This window comes from Solenopsis invicta, chromosome 3 (genome assembly GCF_016802725.1).
Source record: "Solenopsis invicta isolate M01_SB chromosome 3, UNIL_Sinv_3.0, whole genome shotgun sequence".
Lineage (NCBI taxonomy): Eukaryota > Metazoa > Arthropoda > Insecta > Hymenoptera > Formicidae > Solenopsis > Solenopsis invicta.
The window spans coordinates 20,400,097-20,422,215 of record NC_052666.1 but is presented as its reverse complement, the minus strand read 5'-3'; the positions used below and the strand labels follow the sequence as shown (position 1 = coordinate 20,422,215).

The window sequence follows — 22,119 nt, the reverse complement described above, 5'->3', positions numbered from 1 at the left end:
ATCAGCACGGGTAGGAAATGCGCAATCATAACACGTATTAATATACAATCATTTATTTATTCCTATTATAGAATTGTTTTAATTAACTTTGGACTCACCTTCAGCGTAACCGTAATAATAACAAAAGTCGTAAATATAAAGTTGGAAAAAATGCAGTATTTTGACGCATTTTGCAGCCAGCGTAAATTAACAATTAATTACTACATTTACTCATTTTGGGAGTGAGTCGAAACGTTCGATTGTAATAGAAATGAATAAATGATTGTATATTAATACGTGTGATTGTACACTTTTCACCCGCATTGACTCTCATTAGCCTCAATTCTAATTTAATTGTGTTTAAATTTTGAGAATCCTGCACTAATTAATTGTTAATTTACGCTGGCTGCAAAATGCGTCAAAATACTGCATCTTTTTTTAACTTTATATTTACGACTTTTGGTATTATAGCGGTTACGTTGAAGGTGAGTCCAAAGTGAGTCGAAATGTGTCGAGTTCGATTGTAATAGAAATGATTGTATATTAATACGTGTGATTGCGCACTTCCTACACACGCTGATTCTTATTAGCCTATTTTTAACTTATTTGTGTTTAAAAACTTTTTGTATTAATTTTAAGTACATATTAGGCTCGAATTTTTTTTGTTTAATGTAGAAAAATGTACGGACTACCTAATAACTACAACAAAAAATTATAATTTTGTGATGTGGGTGTATATTGCATAATTATGGTCAATTGTACTCTTCATAATCGGACATTGGAAAAGTCTTCAAAACTGGATTGTTCGATTGAAAACCATACAATTGGCTGCTCCTAAGAATACTACAAAGTTTCCTTATTATTTTTTTCTCTCAAAAAATTGTATTAATTTGTATTATATAGATTTTACATGTGCACGAATGGTAAAGTGGTCATCTGCATCTTTGCTAATATCAATGATTTTTATATCGCTAGTCTATCTATTTAATAACTTTACATATTTACGTATGTAAAGCTATTATAAATATTCATGGCATTGATGATTTTAAAACTGTAGTTTGTTATGCTATCACTTAGTTTTATGTGAGCAATCATAAGAGAAACACTTGTTAAGTCTGAAACTTATCTCAACTTGTCAGATTTGATCATTATATTCCAGAAATGATGACAAGTAAGTTTTAAATGTAGATCAAAGGAATTTTAAAGCTTTAAAATCTTTTTTTAGAAAATTATTACAAAAAATTAAAGAATACTACAAAGTTTCCTTATTATTTTTTCTCCCAAAATTGTATTAATTTATATTATATAGATTTTACAGATGTACGAACGGTAAAATGGCTATTTGTATCTTCACCAATGTTAATAATTTTTATATCGCTAGTTTATCTATTCGTCGTCTATTTTGCTGGTCCACGATTTATGAAAAATAGACAACCGTACTCGTGTAAAGCATTTATGCAGGGTTACAATCTTTTCCAAATTATTGGAAATTTTTTGCTAGTGTTTAATTTCGTGACAAAAGGTAAACCATTCGCTGTCGTGTGGATGTACTGCGTGCCATTTGATGAACTTTGCGGTAGTAACACTGAAGAGGTACTAAACTTTTAAATTGTTAAAGCTAAGGGACAGTCTTGATTTAAATTAGTGCATTAAATTAACTAATAGTAATATCGAAAAATTGAACGTTTGAATATCACGAATAATATAATTCTGCAAAGATTAATACAATTGGAATAGCAACGATAAATAGATTTAATTTAAAACATTTTTTTATTGCAGCTACTTCAAATTATATGGTGGGGATTATTGATGAAGTTAATTGATCTCATTGAAACTATAGTATTTGTTTTAAGGAAAAAAGACCATCAAGTCTCATTTTTACACACATACCATCATGTAGTCACTGTATACTACGTTTGGCTGTCACTGAGATACTCCTATAGTTTTATAATGCTGATGCTGACATTAAATTGTTCTGTACACGTCATAATGTATTCCTATTTTTATTTGAGTACTTTCCAAAATATACAACCAAGACTTTTACCGTATAAGAAGTGGCTTACTTTTATGCAAATGGTAAGCATTGAATCTAATTCATTGATATATTCATCCATACTAAATATTGCTCTTATTAAACTAGGTACATATCGCATTTTTGATGGCAGTTTGTTTGCAAGGTATTTATCCTACTTGCGATAATGAAATTATGAAGTTTCTCTCTATTATATCAATTGTTCATGGCACTGCGAACTTGTTATTATTTGCCAATTTTTATTATAATTCTTATAAGAAGTCGAAAGTAGTCTGATTATGAAGTAAAGATTATTAATGTTGTTAAGTGAGTGTTGTTAACTGAATAAAATCGTTCTCCTTATATTTGCTGTAATAAAATATTAAATGTGTAGGTGGGTACGCATATGTGTTTATTATCCCACAATCTTCCTATACATCCATTCATCATGTACAACGATGAAGTAGCATAGAATGATGTTTCGTGCATGAAGAGTTGCATCTTGCATGTAAGAGAACATCTCGAAAGTTGCAAGGTAAATAATCGTACTTTGAGTCTGCGTGCACGTGCTGCACACTCCAGTATCGTGCATTCTAGCCTCGTCGTGCAGGTGATAGTATCTCACGAGTGCGCCTTAAGTGCTAATTTCGCGAGCGTCACATTTCCCACGTTTGACACGGCGAATCCTCGGGAGATCCCGCGCGTCCACGTCGATGTCTACACGCGCAGCGGCGTACATAATTCTGGATTTAGTGTCGCGTTAGGCCGTCTGAGTTTGAGGATCGTAGTCCCTCGAGTGGCGCGAGATACCGCATGGCCGGCCTTGCAGCGTGATTTGTGGACGTCAATACGGGGGTTATGCGTGACGTATCTCACCCATCATAATTACATCCTGTTACTGGAGAGATCCCTGCACCACGGCTCCTCCTTCCTCCTTCCTCCTTCCTTCCTTCCTTCCTTCCATGCATCCATCCATTCGCTCGAATCGCTCGCGTACCGCTCGACCGTTCTATATCTCCGATGACATCCTCCAGAACTTTCTGATTTATCGATCCTGCGGAAGAATAGCTCAATCTTTCGCCGCCTCGTTGACAAAGCGTCGCGCCAATTTATTCTAGAGGAGATTATATCGTCCACCGCTCAACAGTTTCAATCGTAAATTAATTTCTAATTATGCGTGACAGATACTACTAAGGGTCGATTTTAAGTCGATCATACATCGTGCGTATTGAAATAGGATCACAAAGATATTTTGATATGGATTTGCATCGTACACACAGATACTTTGATTTTACGTTTATTATTCAGATCATTGGGAGTTCCTTTTTTTCTTCGCAGACAGTGATATACGATATTTAAACGGACGTAGTTTAATTTCCATCAACAGTTAGCTGCTTATTTCGACACTTCCAAAAGCTTCTCCTCCTTTCGATGTTCTTTGAGACGGAAGTCATAATCTTACATGGCTGACAGGTAATAGCCGAACGTCATTGTCGCTACCCTTTGGTCCGCGTACACACGGCTATTGTGCTGCTTTTTTATTTTTCTCGCCGTCGCGTTTAATAGCGACAACATTGTCAGTAAATCACACCTAGACCTGTGAACCTAGCGCAACTCTGGGCGAGGCTATTAGTATAAATACGGTTATAATGCAGGCCCCAGGGGTTGGAAAGGGTATAAACAGCTAGTAAATCAAGACCTGCGACCCTCCGGCAGCAGGGGTCTGCCACCGACTCGAAATCAGGGCGAACGTTTAGCGCCTCGCAATAGCGAGTGAGTCTTTTCTAATCGGCCGTTTTTGCCCGCCTGCTGCTCTTGCAGGTGGTCGTGTCGCGCTGACATCATCATATGCGTTAATGTAACAAGTCGCGCTTCGACGATGCAGATAAAATAACGCGAAAAAAATTTGCAAGTAACATTAAAAACCACAATAATATGCATGCGACATTATTTATTTCCACTGTAAAAAAATTAATGTAAAAAAAAATAAAAGGGAAAAGAGATAAGGAGAGATAAGATCTTATATAAAATGTAAGAAAATAGAAACAAATGCATGTGTGTTTGCATTAAACATTGCACGAGTATTACTAGTTAATTGTGTAATTTTAAAAATTGTTTTTATGCAAAAGATAACATGTCTGCGATAAAATTTTTTTTCTCTCCTACTGTCCCTCTCTCTTTCCAACCCTTTCTCTCCTTCGTTTTTTTTTTAAATACAATTCATCAAAATACAACTTTGTAAAATATACATTACGATCGACTATTCCGTAATGAATTAAACTATAATATTTAAGTTGCTTTATTTTTTATTTAAATAGGTTTCAACTTTAAGTTTTTCACGTCTTTTTTGATTGATCCTTTCTAAGCCTATGAAATAAGGATCTCTAAGAGAAAAAAAAAAAAAAAATATATATAACCTAATTGTAATTTCAAAAGGTATTGAGCCACAGTGACGGCAACTAAAAAGTTTGCAGGCAGATGACGAGATACACTACGAGCCTAACTTGTACGAGTCTCTCACGTAACATCGAAGATGTACCTCCGCCGAATTAATCCGCCATTAATATCCGCGCGCCGAGGCGGAAGAGCCGGTCGAGTGTGTAAAGCTTCTCTCTAAACAAGCGGTTCTAACAAATGGCGAGACCATCCGCGTCCGCGTCTCCCGACGTGGCGCTCCTAATGCCGCGGCCATGTATGCATACGACCGGACGGTGATTAATGCCACCGTAGAGGGTCAAGATCCTCGTCGATTAATCAAATTAAGGGTGGAAGCGCGAGATAAAACTCGCGTCGCTGGAAAAGTCCGGCGGTGCGGCCGATGAGAAATCGTCACCGTACGCGTTCGCCCGTCCGATATTGCCGGTGTGACCGTTGAAAGAGGGAAGGATTCTCCGGGAGAATCGGGCGCGCGAGTGTTGAAAAATGACGGACATGACTTATCTGTATCGAAGATTGTGCCTGGCGGCCGTTTGAAAAGAGGCGTGACCACTGTGGCCCTAGAGCTTCGAGCTCTCTAGACATATTCTGATCGAGAGAGAAAACTGGACGCTCTGGTCGTGCCGCGTATAGAAGAGATAGAAGGGGCTTAAGATCTCTCGGGTGTAAACGGAAATGTGAAATATAGTCCCGATATGATCTACCCAAGTTAGCCTGTCTGTTCATCGTTTTCCAAGTTGCTTCATCGCTCGTTCATCGCTTCATCCGTTCGTGCGAACGAGGGGTGGTGGGTCTGATGAGAAGCAAATACGGCACCTACGCGTAACTGAATTTACGGGTCGTCGGACGTTCTCTCGACACCGCAGACGGACGCTATAGAATATAGATGGATCTCTTTCAGCGTCCGGCAGTCCCGCGATTACCAACGCGGCGGTGGCAGCGGCGGTGGCGGAGGTCCCTCGATACGATCGAGTTAAGTCCCGCGCACGAATTCATATCTCGCGCATCGTTTGTCTCGAACAGAAGCTCGCAAGCATTCGTCGGGGACGTTTGAAGCGATGAGCTGCGGAGCGAGAGAAAGAGGGTGGGTTTGCCAAGTTCAGAGGGCGATCGCCGTGTGTGCGTGCGTAGCACGGAAGGTGGAACGAACGGGAGTGCGGCGGGAGGAACAGGAGTGAAAGAGAATGAGAGAGATAGAGAGCAGCCTCGTATTCGCAAACACGCAAATTTCAAAAGGCACTCGACTATGTGATGTCGCGGCGGGCATGAGCGACGGGGCTCTCCGACGACGTATGCAAATACAGATCGAGCATGATAAATTGCTCTTGTCAAGCCATCCGGTATTTCGCACGAGCCTATAGAAACCCGTTTATCGCCGAGGTACGGATTCCGCATATAATCTCGCCGACGGTTGAAGCAGCGCCGCGACGTGCGACGTGTCACGTCGCGCATCGCGACGGACGAAACTTTCGCGTGCGCTTAGCCGGCGCCGCCACCGATGACTACGCGACGACGACGGCGACGACGCCGCGACGGAGTGCGGCACCGGCTATACCTCCGACGTCGTTATCGTTCGCCGCCGCCACCGCTGCGAATTTTAATGGAATAGTTGCGTTGTCGCCGCGAAACGATACCGCGGCTAGCGATTTGTCACGCCGGCAGAAACGCAGACGATCGTTTCGTTCCTCTCCGCGAATACTCGAGGAAAGACTTCTGACGCTGCATACGAATAGAATTAGGCGATACCATATCCTACAAAAGTTCCACTCATCCTCTTATATTATGCTTCTTTGTACAATTTTCTTTCAACGCCTACAACTGCTCATCGGGATTTTAATAAAATTTGAGAAATTGCATGATTTTTTTTTATTGAACGGATATCGTAAAATTAGACTCTTCTAATTTTTTTTCAACGTCCACCAGTGACCATCAAATTTTATTTTTAGTTTGCGCGCGAGTCAGTATTACAGCTAGCCAATACGAAGCAGAGTCGACAGCTGAGGGAACTCTAGGGGGCTGCGATATTACCTTTCCCTTATGATTGCACCAAGTTGTCAACAATGTCGCTGCACGAACTTGAAAAGGCTCGTGACGTTCTTTTGAAGGAGAGGATCAGTCTTTATTTCTACCGGTCGCGAAAGAAAAGCTCGCCAGCACTCGATTTAGGTGTAGATTCCGCGTCTAAATCGTTTCATTACAAGATTTCGTAGGGGGTCCCGGCGCATCTGCATTAAACGTAACCCGAAACCGGTTCGCCAACCTCGTATCAACCTACTAAGTTTCTTTTTTCCACGTCGATTTATTGCTCGTCACGTCGTGAAAGATGTCGTCGGCGAGCTCGCCACGGTTTGAGAATTGTTCTTGATGGAACGGCGGATATTACGATAAATAACCGGTTCTTGCGATAGTTGCAACGAATTAAATATACATTAGTCTTTATTATGTACGTCAATTTTAATAATTGTCAATACTCTAATCTTAATAACACACGATTGTCACGAGTACTTTAATTACCTGAAAATATTCTTACACCAAAATGCTATTCCTTTTTTTTTCGTTCAATGTTTTTCGACGTATTGAATGCTAATGCTTTCAGCACGTGGACTTACGTAACCATTTCAGCTTGACGCATACACGCGAGATTATCGTGCATTAGGATAGTAAAACGCTCACTAATGGAATACCGCAATTCCTCGCTCGCACATTCTCTGCATTATGTTGCCGTCGATCAGTACGACATATATCAGGAATTCCAATTATCCGTGTGTTTTGGGTCGTACATCCACGGTATCGTCTGTCTGTATCTAAAAATTAATTATCAGATATTCCTTTTGGCGTAAGGTATGCAATCAATTTACAATTATCCAGATATTTCCACTTTAACTTTTTTTTACACAGTTATCTTCGTACGCGTACGGCGCAACAATATTAAAGCGTGGAAACGCACAATCATTCTCAATATCATACATTCGTAATAGCATAGAATTCGAATCGAAGCTACGAACGTACTCGTTGCCCTCACATATTGCATTCCGTCGAAAGGTGTTCTCCATTCAGTACCAATCATGTAGAAACGCAGGGCGTATGCGAAATATTAGATCCGCATTTCCTTTCGCGACGGCTGGGATCGCCACCGTGTCATGTCCCGAAGGGCCATCGCGGTGGGAAGCTTGAAATGTGAGTCAGAACGAAAGCGAATGTAGTCGATTCGAGAAGTGATTCGTCGGGGGCACCCACAGGCGCCCACGCCACGCCTTCGAACCGAGTCCCACTCCTTCGTATTTCCACCCAATCCACTCTGCCTCTTTTCCTTTGACCATGCTGCTTTTCATGTTGCTTGATGCGTCGCGTCTCTCCAGAGAGAGAGAGAGAGAGAGAGAGAGAGAGAGAGAGAGAGAGAGAGTGTGTGTTCTCACTCGATGCGTCTCGTTTTCGAAAAGCGCCGTTCCGCGTTCAATCCGGCCGCTTTAGAGGGATGAAAGGGATCTTGGTCGGCTCACTCGTAGAATACACATACACGCGCTAACGACCGGTCATCTGGTCGAACAAACAACTTCAACTGAAGAGATTAGAATGTCGTGATATTGAACTCACATCTCTATTAATACGTTTCCGCATATAACTATCTTAAAGTAAACCGATCGAGGAAAATATCATGCTCTGATAGAAAATTTGTGCGCTCAAATATAAAATTTTTTAATTTATTAATAATAATATGACATGTATGCAAAATTTGCTTCTGATATTTGCAACAGAATTTCATTTTCTATAGTATCTCTATTTCGTCACATATATGTATGTGATGACGATATCAAGGCACGTGCACCTGTTTGCTTCCCAGAGGGTGCGGTTTAAAATTGGTGATTGATAAGACCCACCTCAATTGGGGCAGATTCATCGAGGACTTCATTCGTCGTTGATCAAAACGATTCTAATCGCGATAAAATAATGAGATATTAATACGTTGAAATGGGGATATAAAATATTTATGATATTTTTCCTTTCATTCGCTTATTACGATTTACTCTCAGCGTTTGCAACGTCAGACCAGCGGCGAACGCGCCGTTCATTATCCAATTTGACTTTCACATTTTTTGCATTATATTCAGATCTTGAAGCACAAGTTCCACCTCGTTTGCTGTTAATACGTGACCTGTGTTGAAAACGCTCTAAAATAAATAATACCGTAACGACGTTGGACATTGCGCGTTCTGCCTTGCATTCAAATTTCAAGGAGAGAGAATAATTACCTCGCGTCGCCTAACGCATCGTGTCGACGCACGGAAGCATCATGCTGCTTTCTTCGGGTTGGCAGAAGCGAATGTACCATTGAATAATGCAGACAGCAACGAGCGCGATTCCGCGCACGCACGTGACGCACAAACTACAACGAAGCGTGCGCGCGCGCGCGCTTTTTCCTCTTTTTTTATGTCGCATCGTGCACAGGGAGAGTAGTGCATTCACCAGGAGGGCGCAATATCTGGAGGACCGCGTTTCGCCATCCCTCCCTTCGTTCGCCCCTTTTCCACTCTTCAGCCCTCCGCCTCCACTCCCTTCCCGCCGGGCGCATGGGTCGTTGACCTGACCTGGTGAAACACATACGCGGATCCTTACGCGGACTCTGAACCGTACGCTGCGTTCAGATGAGAGGATTTTACAGAGAGACTCCTTTACGACGGAAAGGGGTAGGCGGTGGTGAACGGCCGGATGAAATATGAAAGGGAAAGAGAGAGAGAGAGAGAGAGAGAGAGAGAGAGAGAGGAGGAAAGAAGCGCGCACTCACATGCGAAAGGAGTCACATGCGCATTAAATTATCTTTCTCTCTCTTTCCCCATTCGAACAGTCTTCCTTCCCTTCTTTCGTTACGTGCACTCGCGAAACGTCGTTTATTCGCACCGCAGGCGAGCCTCTCTTTCTCCGTTGAATACGTCTTCTTTCCTCCTCTTCCTCTCCTCTTCTTCTGTCTTCTCCACTCTGGAAGCATCGTTCATTCGCACCCCGTGCTCTCGGGAATATAGGACGTGCGTAAGCCTGGCAACGAGTCACGCGGTGATGTATGTCCCGTACTCGGTGATTTATATGTATAATCGCGCGATAACGCGGCGCGCTGATTAAATTTTTCTCGTCCTGAACGAAGCGCAGCTCCTCTCTCGTCTGCGATTCTCCGACTACTTCTTGTGAGTTTTCATCAGTACGCGCGCGATTACAAATAGACATGGGCCGGAAATTCAATACACGTGTGCTTGCAAAACCGGTATGCGATTTATATGTTCTATTATTCGTAACCGTGCGCCGTCGGGCTTTGAACCTTCTCCTGACATTTCAGGAGGACACGAAGAGGACTGTTCGAATGAATAATTTAATAGCGATCAAATAGTGGCTGGTTGCCTCAGGAACTTCATTTCGGTCGTCTCTGATGAAATATACTTTACTTGACTTTATCCTTTAATGTAATCTCATTTTTCATCATCTCACCTACGTATACGCAATAATATTGTGGACAGTACGTAAACAAAAATTTTATATTTCCATTTTTTTTACTTAATAATATGATTTTTCTTTGTCAAAAGTCAACAGCTCTGTTTCTAACAATTAATTAAGAAGCAATGGAGCATTTCACGTAGATTTTTTTCTATTATTTCTCTTTAAAATATTTATAATGCGTAATAACGCGCGCGTGCGTGTGCGTTCTTGTGTAACTTTTATCTGTACAACTGCAGTTGACAAATGTCAAAGAAATTGGTCAATATATGGCCAATATCAAAGCATAGATGTAAACACCGTCGTTGAATACAGCGACGAATCATCATGCGCGATGCGACGTGTCAACATTCACGCACAGCCGAGCGCATTGACCCGGTCAATCCGGCTGTCGCGATGAATGCGCGTAAGTGCAGTCTTACGCAATACGTGCGAGAAAAGGGTGGCCGATGGTTGGAGAGGTCGGGACGTAATGCTGAACCACGGGAAGGGAAGGAGCGAAAGATCGTAGCGTCAAGCGCGCGCGGTAGGAAACGCATAACGTAGAGGGGGAGGACGGGTATTGTGCATTATGGATACGCCACTATTCACCCCGCTTATTACTTCCTACATACCGGCCCTCTTACCCAGGTACGCACGAAACGTCACACGCACGCGTTTCGTTCTCAAGGAACGCGCATCAACGGCCGTTCGCGTGCGGCAACTTTGCGGTCAGTCCGCGGAAGAACAGGAAAGAGTAGGAAAAAAAAAAATAAAAAGGAAGAAGAGAAAGAGAAGAAAAGAGTGTCGAGCCGGTCGGAATTTCCTGAATTCATTCGACTCATTTCCCCTCTCTTCGCGAGTAAATCGGTGATAGTCGCGGGAGTTTGTGCGCGACAACGCTTGCATTTTTCAAAAGCACGTGTACGGGTAGCTTAGTCGTGGGATACGATAGACTGATAAATAATAAACCAACCTTTCCGCATGTTACAGGTCAGCAACCTAAAGGCGGTGACGTCGTCCAGGATAATAGTCCGAGGGATATGTTGAGTTGATATTGCGTTTACGACATTATTGAGTAAGCAAAATGTGTATGGAGAATGTTTTTGAGCAACATTATTTTATTTGTCGCAAGTTTTAGTAGAATTTATTTTTGTAAAATTATTGTACATTTATGTAAAGTTATTTTAAATAATGATACACATACGTTTCTTGAAAATTATAATTATCTGTGTTATTCATTTCATTTTATAAGAGCATGCTTAAATAATTTATTATAATATATAGATTTAAATTTTATGTGTGTGCTATTAATACATATATTCAATCAATATACTAAATCTATACCTGACCTGTCAGTTTATTTGAACAAATCTGAACAAACAAAATTACGAAAACTGTCCTCAACCAACAAACACCTCAAACTATAGTTTTACATTGACGGGTGGCTCGTCGATTTCGAATTTAACAGCGCGGCGAGAGGTGGAGCGAGAGAGAGGAGAGGAGTCTATGGCGTAGGATTAACAACCGGATAATGAAGTCAGTGTTTCATGCCCTGTGAAATTGCGCTCACTCGGACCGCCATTCGATTCTCGTTTTGATTGCGCCATGGGCGAAAGCACAATGGCTATAAACCGTCCAGCGTTGAGCACCATCGCTAGTAACCCTCCCTCCCCCCTTTTGTTCAATGGAATTTTCGGGCTCGAGATTTTCCAGATTTTTCAACGCGCTCGTCAACGCTTTGAAATCGCACGTTAGCCATTTCGCCATTGCTTCGACGTTCACGACTCCGTTTTGTGAAATTAAAAGCTGAAACGAACGTAGAATTGACCGTTTCGATAGAAATTCTATTAATCCTTTACTTTGCGTCACAGCAAAGTATACAATATAATAGAGTATACAGAGATTTAATATTCCTTTATTAGAAGTTAAAATAGATTTTTTGTAAGCAGTATTACAAATAAGTATTGCAAGATAAATGAATATTCTTATTTCTTTCGCGAAGCATTTTGAGGAAAATGTCATAGGAAATAGTCATTTTTTTAACATTGGAATAATACATTTGAAAATATAAAAAATATTAATATCATGAGATTTGTCGATAATACGATAATACGTTTAAAAAGGATTTGCAAAATTAAGTTAATTATATCGTTATATTGCTTTACTATTAAAAGTCATTGTGTCTAAAATACATAGTCTGAATGCCACCGAACTTGATGAAATTTTTTTTTAACTTCTCAATTTGGTGCAGGGTACGCTTTACAAGATTTTTCGCGTCGAATTTTCCCGGGTTTCCTGACGCAGCCATCTGCGCACCGCTATCGAAATAGCATCCCGCTATTTCACCCTCGCGAACTTTCACGGTGTATTATCGGGTAGGCCTCTCTCTTTTTCCTCTGTTTTTTAAAATTCTCACTAACGCCATTACCGTGGACGTATACCGGCTGTTTTTGCAAGCCGACGCGGACGCCCGGAAAAGATTTGCCCAACGCTCCCTGCATACGATCGCATGACGCGCCTGCTCGCTGTCGCATTTAAACACGTAAACGAATTAACTCGAATTTCAATAATCCGTTTAGCCCGCGCCAGGGATTCTCGTCCCCTGGGCTGTTTCGGAAAACTGCTCGGCGTATGGAGCAATTTTGTGCATCGTAAACAAAATTATACGGGACGTAGCGGTGCACTTTGCGGGAATTCGGCGCACATCTCTTTTTCTTCTTACAAAAGCTCGTATACGACATGGAGAAAATTGCGTTTACTATTACAATAAGACTGAGTCTTTATCGCTATTATAATTTACAGTAAAATTAAAGGTGTACAATATTGTTATTCATAAATGTCACATATCTGAATATTTATCGACAATTTCCAATCGTAACGATAGAGATTTGAGTGGTGCGCTGCAAAGGTGCTGAAAATGTGGTTCCACCATGTCCGCGCGTTCGACGAATCGGACGGACGTGCAATCACGTGGCTTTTACGCCACGGTGCCCCTCGATGAAAAGCAAATGAGTGGTTGTTGGCCGCAGAGACGACGATGATGATGATGACGATGATCATCATTACCGCGGTGTTTCGATACGATGACCCCGCTGCTGCAGTACCGATGATTCACGAACGCTTATTAGCTCTCGACTCTCGGCTCTCTCTCTCTCTCTCTCTTTTTCTCCCTTATTATCTCTTTCTATCACCCTTTACTTCTCTTACCCTTTCGTTCACTTTCTCTCTCTCTCTCTCTCTCTCTCTCTTTCTTCCTCTCCCTCGCGCCGCCGTCAATATGAGATAACGAACGGTGGATGATCGCGTACGACAGCCGAATTGCGAATATCACACTCACGATCTATTATTTACGAAACTTAACTCTATCGGACGTTCGTTAGATGCGGCTTTGAAACCGATGAAATAAACAGGATTAATGTTTTCATCTTTCCTGCGCGGTGTAACCAAATGAAAGTATAAATCAAGCCCCGCGCAATCATCATCGTCCACGCCTAACCCTCGGGACACAGTTGAGTAGGCGATCGAATCCACGTGCAGAACGATGATGATGATGATGACTATCATTGTAGCTTGCGCTGATGATCTCGTTAGGCCTCGCCACGATGGCTTTCGCCGTGGATGATGCATGCAATATAATGCAACGTTTCGAAGTGGATAAAAGTATCAATGGAATTAATGTCGGCTCTTGTGTATGTGTGTGTGTATGTGTGTGAAGAAAAAATTTGTTCACCATGATCACTTTTCATTAGTATTTTTCAAAATGTGGCGCGTGATTAAATGTAATAAAGATTTTATTTTACCACGCGCGCGGTCACTCGCAAGCCGCACGAATCGGTGTGTGATCCGGCGTTCTTTTCAACCCCCGTCGTTCTTGGTCCCCAGCGGAATCAATATGGGATGATGAACTGCGTGGATTGAAAGCGATCGCTGGTGTTAACAGCGTTATAACATCCAAGCCTAGGCCGGGATCTCTCTGTATTGCCAGCCGGTGCGGTCATGATGTCCGCGGTATTTTGCACGCTGTGACCCCACGTTGTGAAACCCACCATTTACCTCTATCTATCACGATCATTTGGTGGCTGGAGTCGCGGTGAAAGCCACGGTTGCCGCCGTGGTCATTCGACAGTTTCACTTGAGCGTTTGATCCTCGACGCTCAAGCATCTGATCTACGCGTCGACTAGATTCAACGTTGAATTATGAGAAAATTTTCTTTTTGCTTTATCCTTTCCGTTTCGTATATCTTTTCTCTGTTATTTCAAGCTTTCAGGGATCAAATAACCCGAGCACGGTTTGTCGCTCTTCTCTATGCATAACGCATACACTCTCCTGGATATCGTTTGATCTACAAGCTTGTTTACCCTGTTACATGAATAAAGCCGCGTCTGCGATTGGATCCACCGCGTCCACGTCTCGTTTCCGATTCAACGTTTTTTTTTTTTTTTTTTTTTTTTTTTTTTGTTATAAACGAGAGCAAGTTATTTTCTTTTTTAAAAAGACGGGGTCGACGAAAAGTAGAGTGTGTCATTATCCTCGCGCGTCTGACGAATGATAAAAGGCTTGACGTTTATTAAGATGAGTATAACGAGATTACGCCCGTTAATTGGACGCGTTTTCAAAGTAACGATGTATTTACTCTTTTTCCCTCGCACGAAGATTGCTGCAGAACAAACTGCATGGAACTGACATTAAGCACCGCTTTTTATAGAGCGCCACAGTTAGTCGCGCGTTTTATGCTCGCATACTCATCGTATCAAATTATGATGATCATTTTTCAAGAAGGCTATCAAAAGCGATAGAATTGACTTAACGTTTTGTCTTCTCTCCGTAAAAAAAAGTTTACTCCTACGCGCAAATGTCTAAATTCAAACATAATAATCTCTGCTAATAAGATAAAATTTTTCCCTCTATCTTTATTTTTTTGTTTTTATATGAAATCCTAAAAATTGATGTGTACGCCACTTATACAGAGGGGAAACGATATTATCTATTTATTATTAATCCGTCGAGTATTTTTCTGAGAGTAATTTCTACTGAAATTATATCCCTTCTAAATACCGCGCAGAAATTTTTTAATATTTTCCATCTGTATTTTCCATCTAAAATACATGCGAAAGTGATAGTGAAGAAATCCAAAGAAATCAGCAAACGGAATATCGTGGCTTCTTTCGATGGTCACAAACCAGCGGTTCAAGCATCGTTGACTTCGAGTTTTGCGTTCCCTGTGTTGAACGTGCAATTTTCTTCTGCTTTTCAAGCTAGAGATACCGATAAACGTGCATTGTTCGCGAATGAAAGTACACGCAGACACGCCAGGAATTGCATGCTTTCTTCACCTGAAAAATTCTCATTTTTTTTTACCCGAAAAATGCGTAACCCGACCGCTCGTCTGACCCGTTGGAGATAAGGAATTAAAAGTGTGGATTTTGCTTGGTTTATTATGAATTAAACGTAATGCCGTCGGCCGTGAAAAAGTGCTCGTCGCTCGTAAATGCAAATAGCTTGTGTGCGTAAACACGTACGTATGCGCGTGCATAGGTCGGTTGGATTAAGTAATATGCGGAGCGGAGTGGTGGAGGATTTTACCCTTCTCGACGTTCTTTTATGAGGGTTTTTCTGTGTGAACGTATATGTGTGTATGTGTGTATTTCTCGCTGAAATGTTACTCACGTTATATCACGTCGCTATGTTCCGGTTCCGTCATATTATTTCGCGATCGATAATTGACGTAGGGGAAAGAAATGCGGAATATTTTAACGGAAAGATGAAATTATCAAAACGAAAAAGAATATTTAGCAGGACTTTATCTTAATCGTCATGAAATTGTATCAAACTGAAATATTTAGTAATTAACGATTATTATACAAAAAAGACGTTCCTGTTTTAAAAAATATCTTTATTTTTGAGATCTTAAATATTGAAATAAAAAAATTAAATAGCGCGTTAAACAGACATAATTTGCTTACATGAAGAATTTTGTATAGATTTCATCAAGAAATATATTCTTATTATTCAATAATAATTTTTATGAGTTGAAAAGAAACAATATCTTCAAACCAAGAATTGGAATATTTTAACGTTATTATTATCAAAAGAGTCATATTATTCTTTAGATGGCCATTGTAATATTAAGATAAAAATATAAAATTTTATTGAGATTTAAGATTATAAAAATCTTTAAAGAAGATTAAATTATATATAAGCAAGATTATGAGAAATTACATACTTGTTTATACATAAAAGAATGATTGTCAAATAAAATATATTACTTTTAATTAGATATTAATATTCAATACTATTTTTTCTGTGTACAACTATTTGCACCGTCTAGGCAATGTATCATTCATGATTTATACTACCTATCGAACTCGGGTTCATAAGAGTGGGTGGAATTGCTTTTCTGATGCCTTCCTGAAATACACAGCGCTATACGCGTGTAAGTACGAGCAATAATGCAGCGATATAACCGGTGTTTAGTACTCGTATTATCGTAGTCCGTGTTTGACCACGGCTTGCAGCCGCGGTTATTTGCACTATACGCATCCGTGTAGATTGTACACTGGACGAATCGCGATATCGGGGCTGATGTATCGTTAAGATATCGAGCACGATATACCAACGTCGAACGACCGCGCCGTCTATATCCGGTAACGACTTGGAACGAGCGATTTTCGGCGAGAACTCGCGCGGGTTTATGGACAAACGAATCGAGGAGGGTGGAATTGATCGAGATAACGGTTAGGCTTCAGGTGAATCCCGAATGGCCGATCGTCGAAAACTCGACAAACACAACATAATAACAGGATACATGTATATATAAAATAACAGGATGCGAATATCGAATCCTGATTCAAGGTTTCCCTTTAACAAAATGCGCGCTTTTAAATTATTCGCTTAACGAATAGATTGAATCGTCGCAATGCAATTGGATATGTATACGAGAGCAATGTTCAATTCGAGTTGCATGGGCATAAAATGCTACTGCTGCACGAGAGACGTGAAGCGATAAAAAACGATATTTGAAAACGTCATACATATATACGAATGCAGCGATTCGGCTCGGTGCGGAGAATTTGCGTCGCGCGTCGGCGCGAGTAACGAGAGAACCCTATGAAGGATCGCGGCATTGACGTGACGCTACCGTCACGAACGGATACGGTAATCTCATCCCCTATGTCGATCTCTCACGAATCAGTCGGAAGCGTCATTATGAAAAATACGGCCGACGGCAAAATTCCAGCGTTGCATCGCGAATATGATTTTGCTATTGCTTTACTAGTGGGTCCAGCAGTGCGTCGCGCACAAATTGCCCGGGCGATCCTCGAAAACCGGGAAATTTTTACGTAGCTGTCGCGATCGTTGATTGCCACCGGCGAGAGCACCCGGACTGACGGGCGCGGCTGCTGGACCGCGGGAACGAATCGGTGACGGGGGAGGACTGTTGGAAAGCGGGGGTGCTTTTAAAAGTGGCCGCCCGAAAAAAAAGCCGTTCGCGCTCCGGCGGACGTGTATACGCTCGCATGCGCAGCCGAGATACGAGGCCTCTTTACGAGCAATATCTAATGGATTGCATCGGGCGAGCGCAAACGTTAAATTTGACGTTCACGATTATTGCAGCCCTCCGGGGAGGTTTGCACGGGCTTCCACGAGATACGAGAGGGTAGCGGGATAGGACGAGGTTCGACGTTAATTTTATAATCCTGGCGAAAAAGTTACGACCCGGTAGTAGCCTGAGCGATCCTTTCTCTCTCTCTCTCTCTCTCTCTCTCTCTCCCGTTTCGTGTCGGTCGCCGCGCCGGTCGGTATCCGTTGTACTTCTGTTTTTCATTTCGAATTTTTCTTTGCCGTAATAATTCCTTCTTCCGTTTACGGGCGCATTTAATCTCTCGCTGTGTGTCTGCGATATTTTATGCATTTTGTGCGCATTTACCATTCTTTCTCTCTCTCTCTCTCTCCCCCTCTCTCTTTCTCTCTTTCTCGCTCTTTTCAATTTAACAAAGTTCATTTCAGTTATGCGAAACGGGAAAATAGTTCCAGAAATGTTGTTCCGTTACTGCATAATTAATTAACAAAATTCTTTTGGAGGTGAATTATAAAGCACATAATTGCTAAAATAGAACGTACTCGCCTATTTAAATTTCATTCCATTAACAGTACACAGAGCGGAAAATTTTTCTGTTCCTTCTTGTCTTAATTTTCGTTGCTTTCGTTTCTTTGTTTTTTCACTTTAAAAATCGGCCCTTTTCCTTTCCTGCCTTACAAAATTGCTTCAACATCGCGTACTTAAAAAAAAGGGTTGTGCGATACTTGGTAAGCGGCTTGCTGTTGCCACTCCAACGACCAATGGTTGTTAAGTTTAGTCAACTTGCACTTTAACGACGCTTTTTTTACCTTTTTATGTTAGGAAACTTCTACCGGCTATGGAGAAACGCATTCGAAGGCGAAAAGTGCCGCGCAAAGTTTAAAGCGTTCCGAACCAAACTTTATTTTTCACGGCAAGAGAGAAAGAGAGAGAGAGAGAGAGAGAGAGAGAGTTTCTGTCGCAATTTATTTTCAAATTACGTTTTTTCTCCAATCCCACCTTAATTCAACGCTATGCGTATTAATTATGTGAAGAAATAATTGAATTTATTCATTTAACTCTGCGTTTCTATACTTTTAAAAGCAACGTTTTTAACATTGAACGTAAATTATTTTAGTTTTCATAATAAAATCGTCGTGGAAAAATCGACCGCTTTAGATACCAATTTTTTTCTCTTCTTTATGCTGGGAATGAGAAGACCGTAATGAGGAGACCTTTCAAGTCAAGGAGACTGCACGTTATCTACAACGCATGACGGCATTCGTGGAGCCGCTCGCTTGTCATCGCGACGTCGTCGCGCGTATCCTCGTTACGCATCTGCACGAAGGCGCCCGCGTTCTGCGAATCAATCCGACGTATAATCAGTACGACAAAGCGGACGCGACGTGGAGATAGGCCGGAAATGATGGTCCTGATGAGAAAGAATTTCCTCCCTATCCTCCCGTTCTTCCTCGCCGAGATGGGGTTCACAATGCATCGCACAATGCAAATCGTAGTTGGAATCCGTTGATGATGCCGCGAGTTGACTGTTATATAATAAGAGTGCATCTGAGTAATAACTCAGGGTAATCATCGAAGATACCCTCGCCTTATTTATACCTGTAGTACCACAGCTTACAAAATGTAGTACGAGAAATACGCGCGTATATTTGAAAATAAAATTTTATGCGGTTCTATTGGATTATAAAAATATTAAAAATATATCTTTTACATTTAGATTCGATATATCTCAAACATTGATAGAAATATATGGAAGATCGCGTCAGGTGCACGAGCGAATGGAGCACAATGATAGTTTTTGCGATTATGCTCGGTCTCTTCCCGGTCAAAGAACGATTGTAATTACGCGGGATGAAAGTGCGTGTCGCGCATACAGCTCCTTTCTCGTTTCAACGATGCATTATGCGTGCGTTCTATCGCGATTTTTTATATTTTCTCGTACGCCCGCTTTGTGATTCGCCATCGTCGCGGATACAAAGAGATTTCAGAGAAGAAAAGAGTTAATATTTAATAATACGTGATATTACTTAATCTTGTTCAATTTAGAATTGTGTTATGACTGAAAATTAATTCGGCGCGCAGTTCATTGAACTTGAGGAAAGTATATAAAATCACACAGCAAATACAAGCACGAAGACCTAGCTGCGACCGTAGAAGGCATTCTTGTTCAATTTGTATTGATACAGCAACGGTCAAAATATCTCTCTCTATTACTTCAAAGATATTTCTTTTGATATTCCGATGGAACGTTCGTTTGAAAATTTGTTGAGAAAATGTTGCCCACATTAATTTTTTACTTTTTTTTAAATTAATAATATCACCTATTTGAGCAAAATTGGTAAAATTGCCTTTATTTTTGAACACGTAACACAATCATATTTCGTTCAAAATAAAAAGTTCAAATGCAAAGAACTTATTCCGCAGACAGTATCACGAGCTTTAAGAAAGTGTAAGGAGCGACGATAAACTTTTATCGTCTCATGCCCGAAACCCCGATTAGTCGAGTAAACGATAACGATTCTTCTTACGTAATATTTTTAGAAACTGCGGTGAACCCCAATGAGCAGTTTATCCCAAACGGCACCAGTCGTACAGTAGGTTTGCAACGACACCCGGGCAAAAAGCTGCCCGTCCACGACTCGACTTTGATTGCGGCAGCGTCACGAAGAAGCGCGAATTCGCCGTTCTCATTCTGACCCAGTTCAATATCGTGTTTGCCGACGTGGTACTTCCGTAATACTCCATGCCCGACGAATATAATTTACCTTTAGTGGAAAAGTTTAAACGGGCTTTCTTCGGCGCACCCAGTGGAGCGCTTCTAGCTCGGCTGCTCGCATTTAAACGGAGGTCGTTGGCCCGAACATTTCCGCGGGTTTGATAGCACTGCCAGTTGCTGTTTATCCTCATCTTGATATCTCATATACGTCGAGAGAAAGAGAGATTCTTGTAATTTAATCACACGACTGCATTGTGACTTTTAAAATAAGTACGTAATATCTTTTTATTTTATGCTATCAAATGATATCAAACGGACGAGAAACAGAGTTTAATGTCAGATTGTGTGTTAATTTATGAGAAATGGTTGACGTTCGAAATTTTCTCTAATTTTATGCCGAAAGATTAGATTTGTAAAAAGCTTTAACGTGAAATATATTTCACAGTCGTAGTAAATCACGAGTCAGATATGAAAAAAAGATCGAGTTTTATTATTACCTCTTCTGAATTTCATTACACTCCATCATAAGACTACTTGCAAACAACCTCTTCTCTTGAAATCGAAAAGGATCGATCAGGTACGAATAATGCTGATTCGACAGAACGTTATCGAGATAGAAAATTTAACCATCGGGATTCAACGACTCGATCCCTCGTCTTTAAACTCAGGACATTGCCCCGAACAGTCAAGGGGTTTGGTACCACTGGCATAGATGCATAAATGCACGACACGCACGCACGCATGCACGCACACACGCGTACATTTGGAGATGCGTGGCGTGCGTGTGCATGCGTAAGACGTGCGTACCTACAGTACATGCAAATAAATATGCCGTGCAAGGGTACACGGTGCAAGGAGAGGACAGAGGGAGAGGAGAAGAGGAGGGGAGCACGGATCTGCCAGCGGGGTGCAACAATAGGCCCTCAGTAGTTGCCATGGTAACACCATCAATCCCTTAGCAACAGCTTGAGATCTTAAAGCCGAGGCTTCGCCGCGCTTTGTGCGATCATTTAATGACGGTGATGTCCGGGAGAAATCCGGGATCATGATGGATTTTCCCCGCGCGAAAATGGCGGCCGGTGTAGGGTAGCGTAATCAAACCAGGCGAACCGCCTTTGAAGAGGATGAATACTTTGATGTGTGGGAAATTTTCAAGATAATATGAACAAATCAAAGTTCATTAATGGAATCTAGGTTAGATTTTAATTATCAAATAAAAATTTTTTAAGACCGTGTTATAATTCTTAAATATATAATTCTTAAAACATTTAATCGAAAACAAATTCCGAGAAATTCGAAATCGTTTTCTATTGGATACGTATTAATATCCAACAGATATGTTTATTTCACTCGGAACTCACAATTGATATAATTGTAATAACGAGCACATCATGATTTAGTTAGTGAAAGTAGATCATTAGTTTGTTTTCTGAAAATGCAGTAAATTCAGTATTAAGCAGAAGAGAACTTTGGAATGTTATAAGGCTTATCGAGTCTTACAGTAGATAGCCATATGGCAAATATTCAGTTATTTTATTCGATCGTAAATTGTCAAGTGCAGCAAGACGGGAAATAAATATATGTTGACGATTTCTACTCTAGATTGATTGCCTCAAATGCAGACAGGAAGTTTCTAATTGAGTCGAGACCACCTTTCCTTAACAATCTAATTTTTCAACACGCTGGGCGATAGTAATGAGAAATGAGAAAGTGATGATGTGGATCTTCCAGGCATTCTCTTCGAGAATACTTGGGGATAAGATTTTACTGATTTCTTTGGAATTCATTAGACAAATTGCGGAATGATTAATTTTGTCGGTCAATCTGCAAATTTGATTATTAACTATTATACATGTGTGACAAATGTTACTTCTAGGTATTATATTCTCGTAGATTAATTGAACGTATTTTATTTCGCATTCACTCAAATGCTA

At 41.0% G+C, this 22,119-nt stretch overlaps 1 protein-coding gene and 1 long non-coding RNA gene across 2 annotated transcripts in view; both read left to right on the top strand.

Annotated features, from left to right (window-relative positions):
- Positions 1 to 11,235, top strand: part of LOC120357067 — a 56,931-nt gene extending 45,696 nt beyond the window's left edge. Inside the window, exon 2 of the long non-coding RNA XR_005574264.1 lies at positions 10,880 to 11,235. This is a non-coding gene — a long non-coding RNA (uncharacterized LOC120357067). The remainder of the gene's footprint in view (positions 1 to 10,879) is intronic.
- On the top strand, positions 1,032 to 2,391 carry LOC105193147 (elongation of very long chain fatty acids protein 1). Its single transcript, XM_011157496.3, has 4 exons — positions 1,032 to 1,150; positions 1,289 to 1,572; positions 1,759 to 2,055; positions 2,120 to 2,391. Exons 1-4 carry the CDS (start codon positions 1,141 to 1,143, stop codon positions 2,285 to 2,287), a joined length of 759 nt encoding a protein of 252 aa, XP_011155798.2. The 5' UTR covers positions 1,032 to 1,140; the 3' UTR covers positions 2,288 to 2,391.
- Positions 11,236 to 22,119: the final 10,884 nt, after the last annotated feature.

Excerpts from the sequence above, each read along its gene's own strand:
- LOC105193147 (XM_011157496.3), top strand. Across the intron at positions 1,573-1,758 it reads GCGGTAGTAACACTGAAGAG|CTACTTCAAATTATATGGTG; the intron begins GTACTAAACTTT and ends TTTTTATTGCAG. Across the intron at positions 2,056-2,119 it reads GGCTTACTTTTATGCAAATG|GTACATATCGCATTTTTGAT; the intron begins GTAAGCATTGAA and ends TTATTAAACTAG.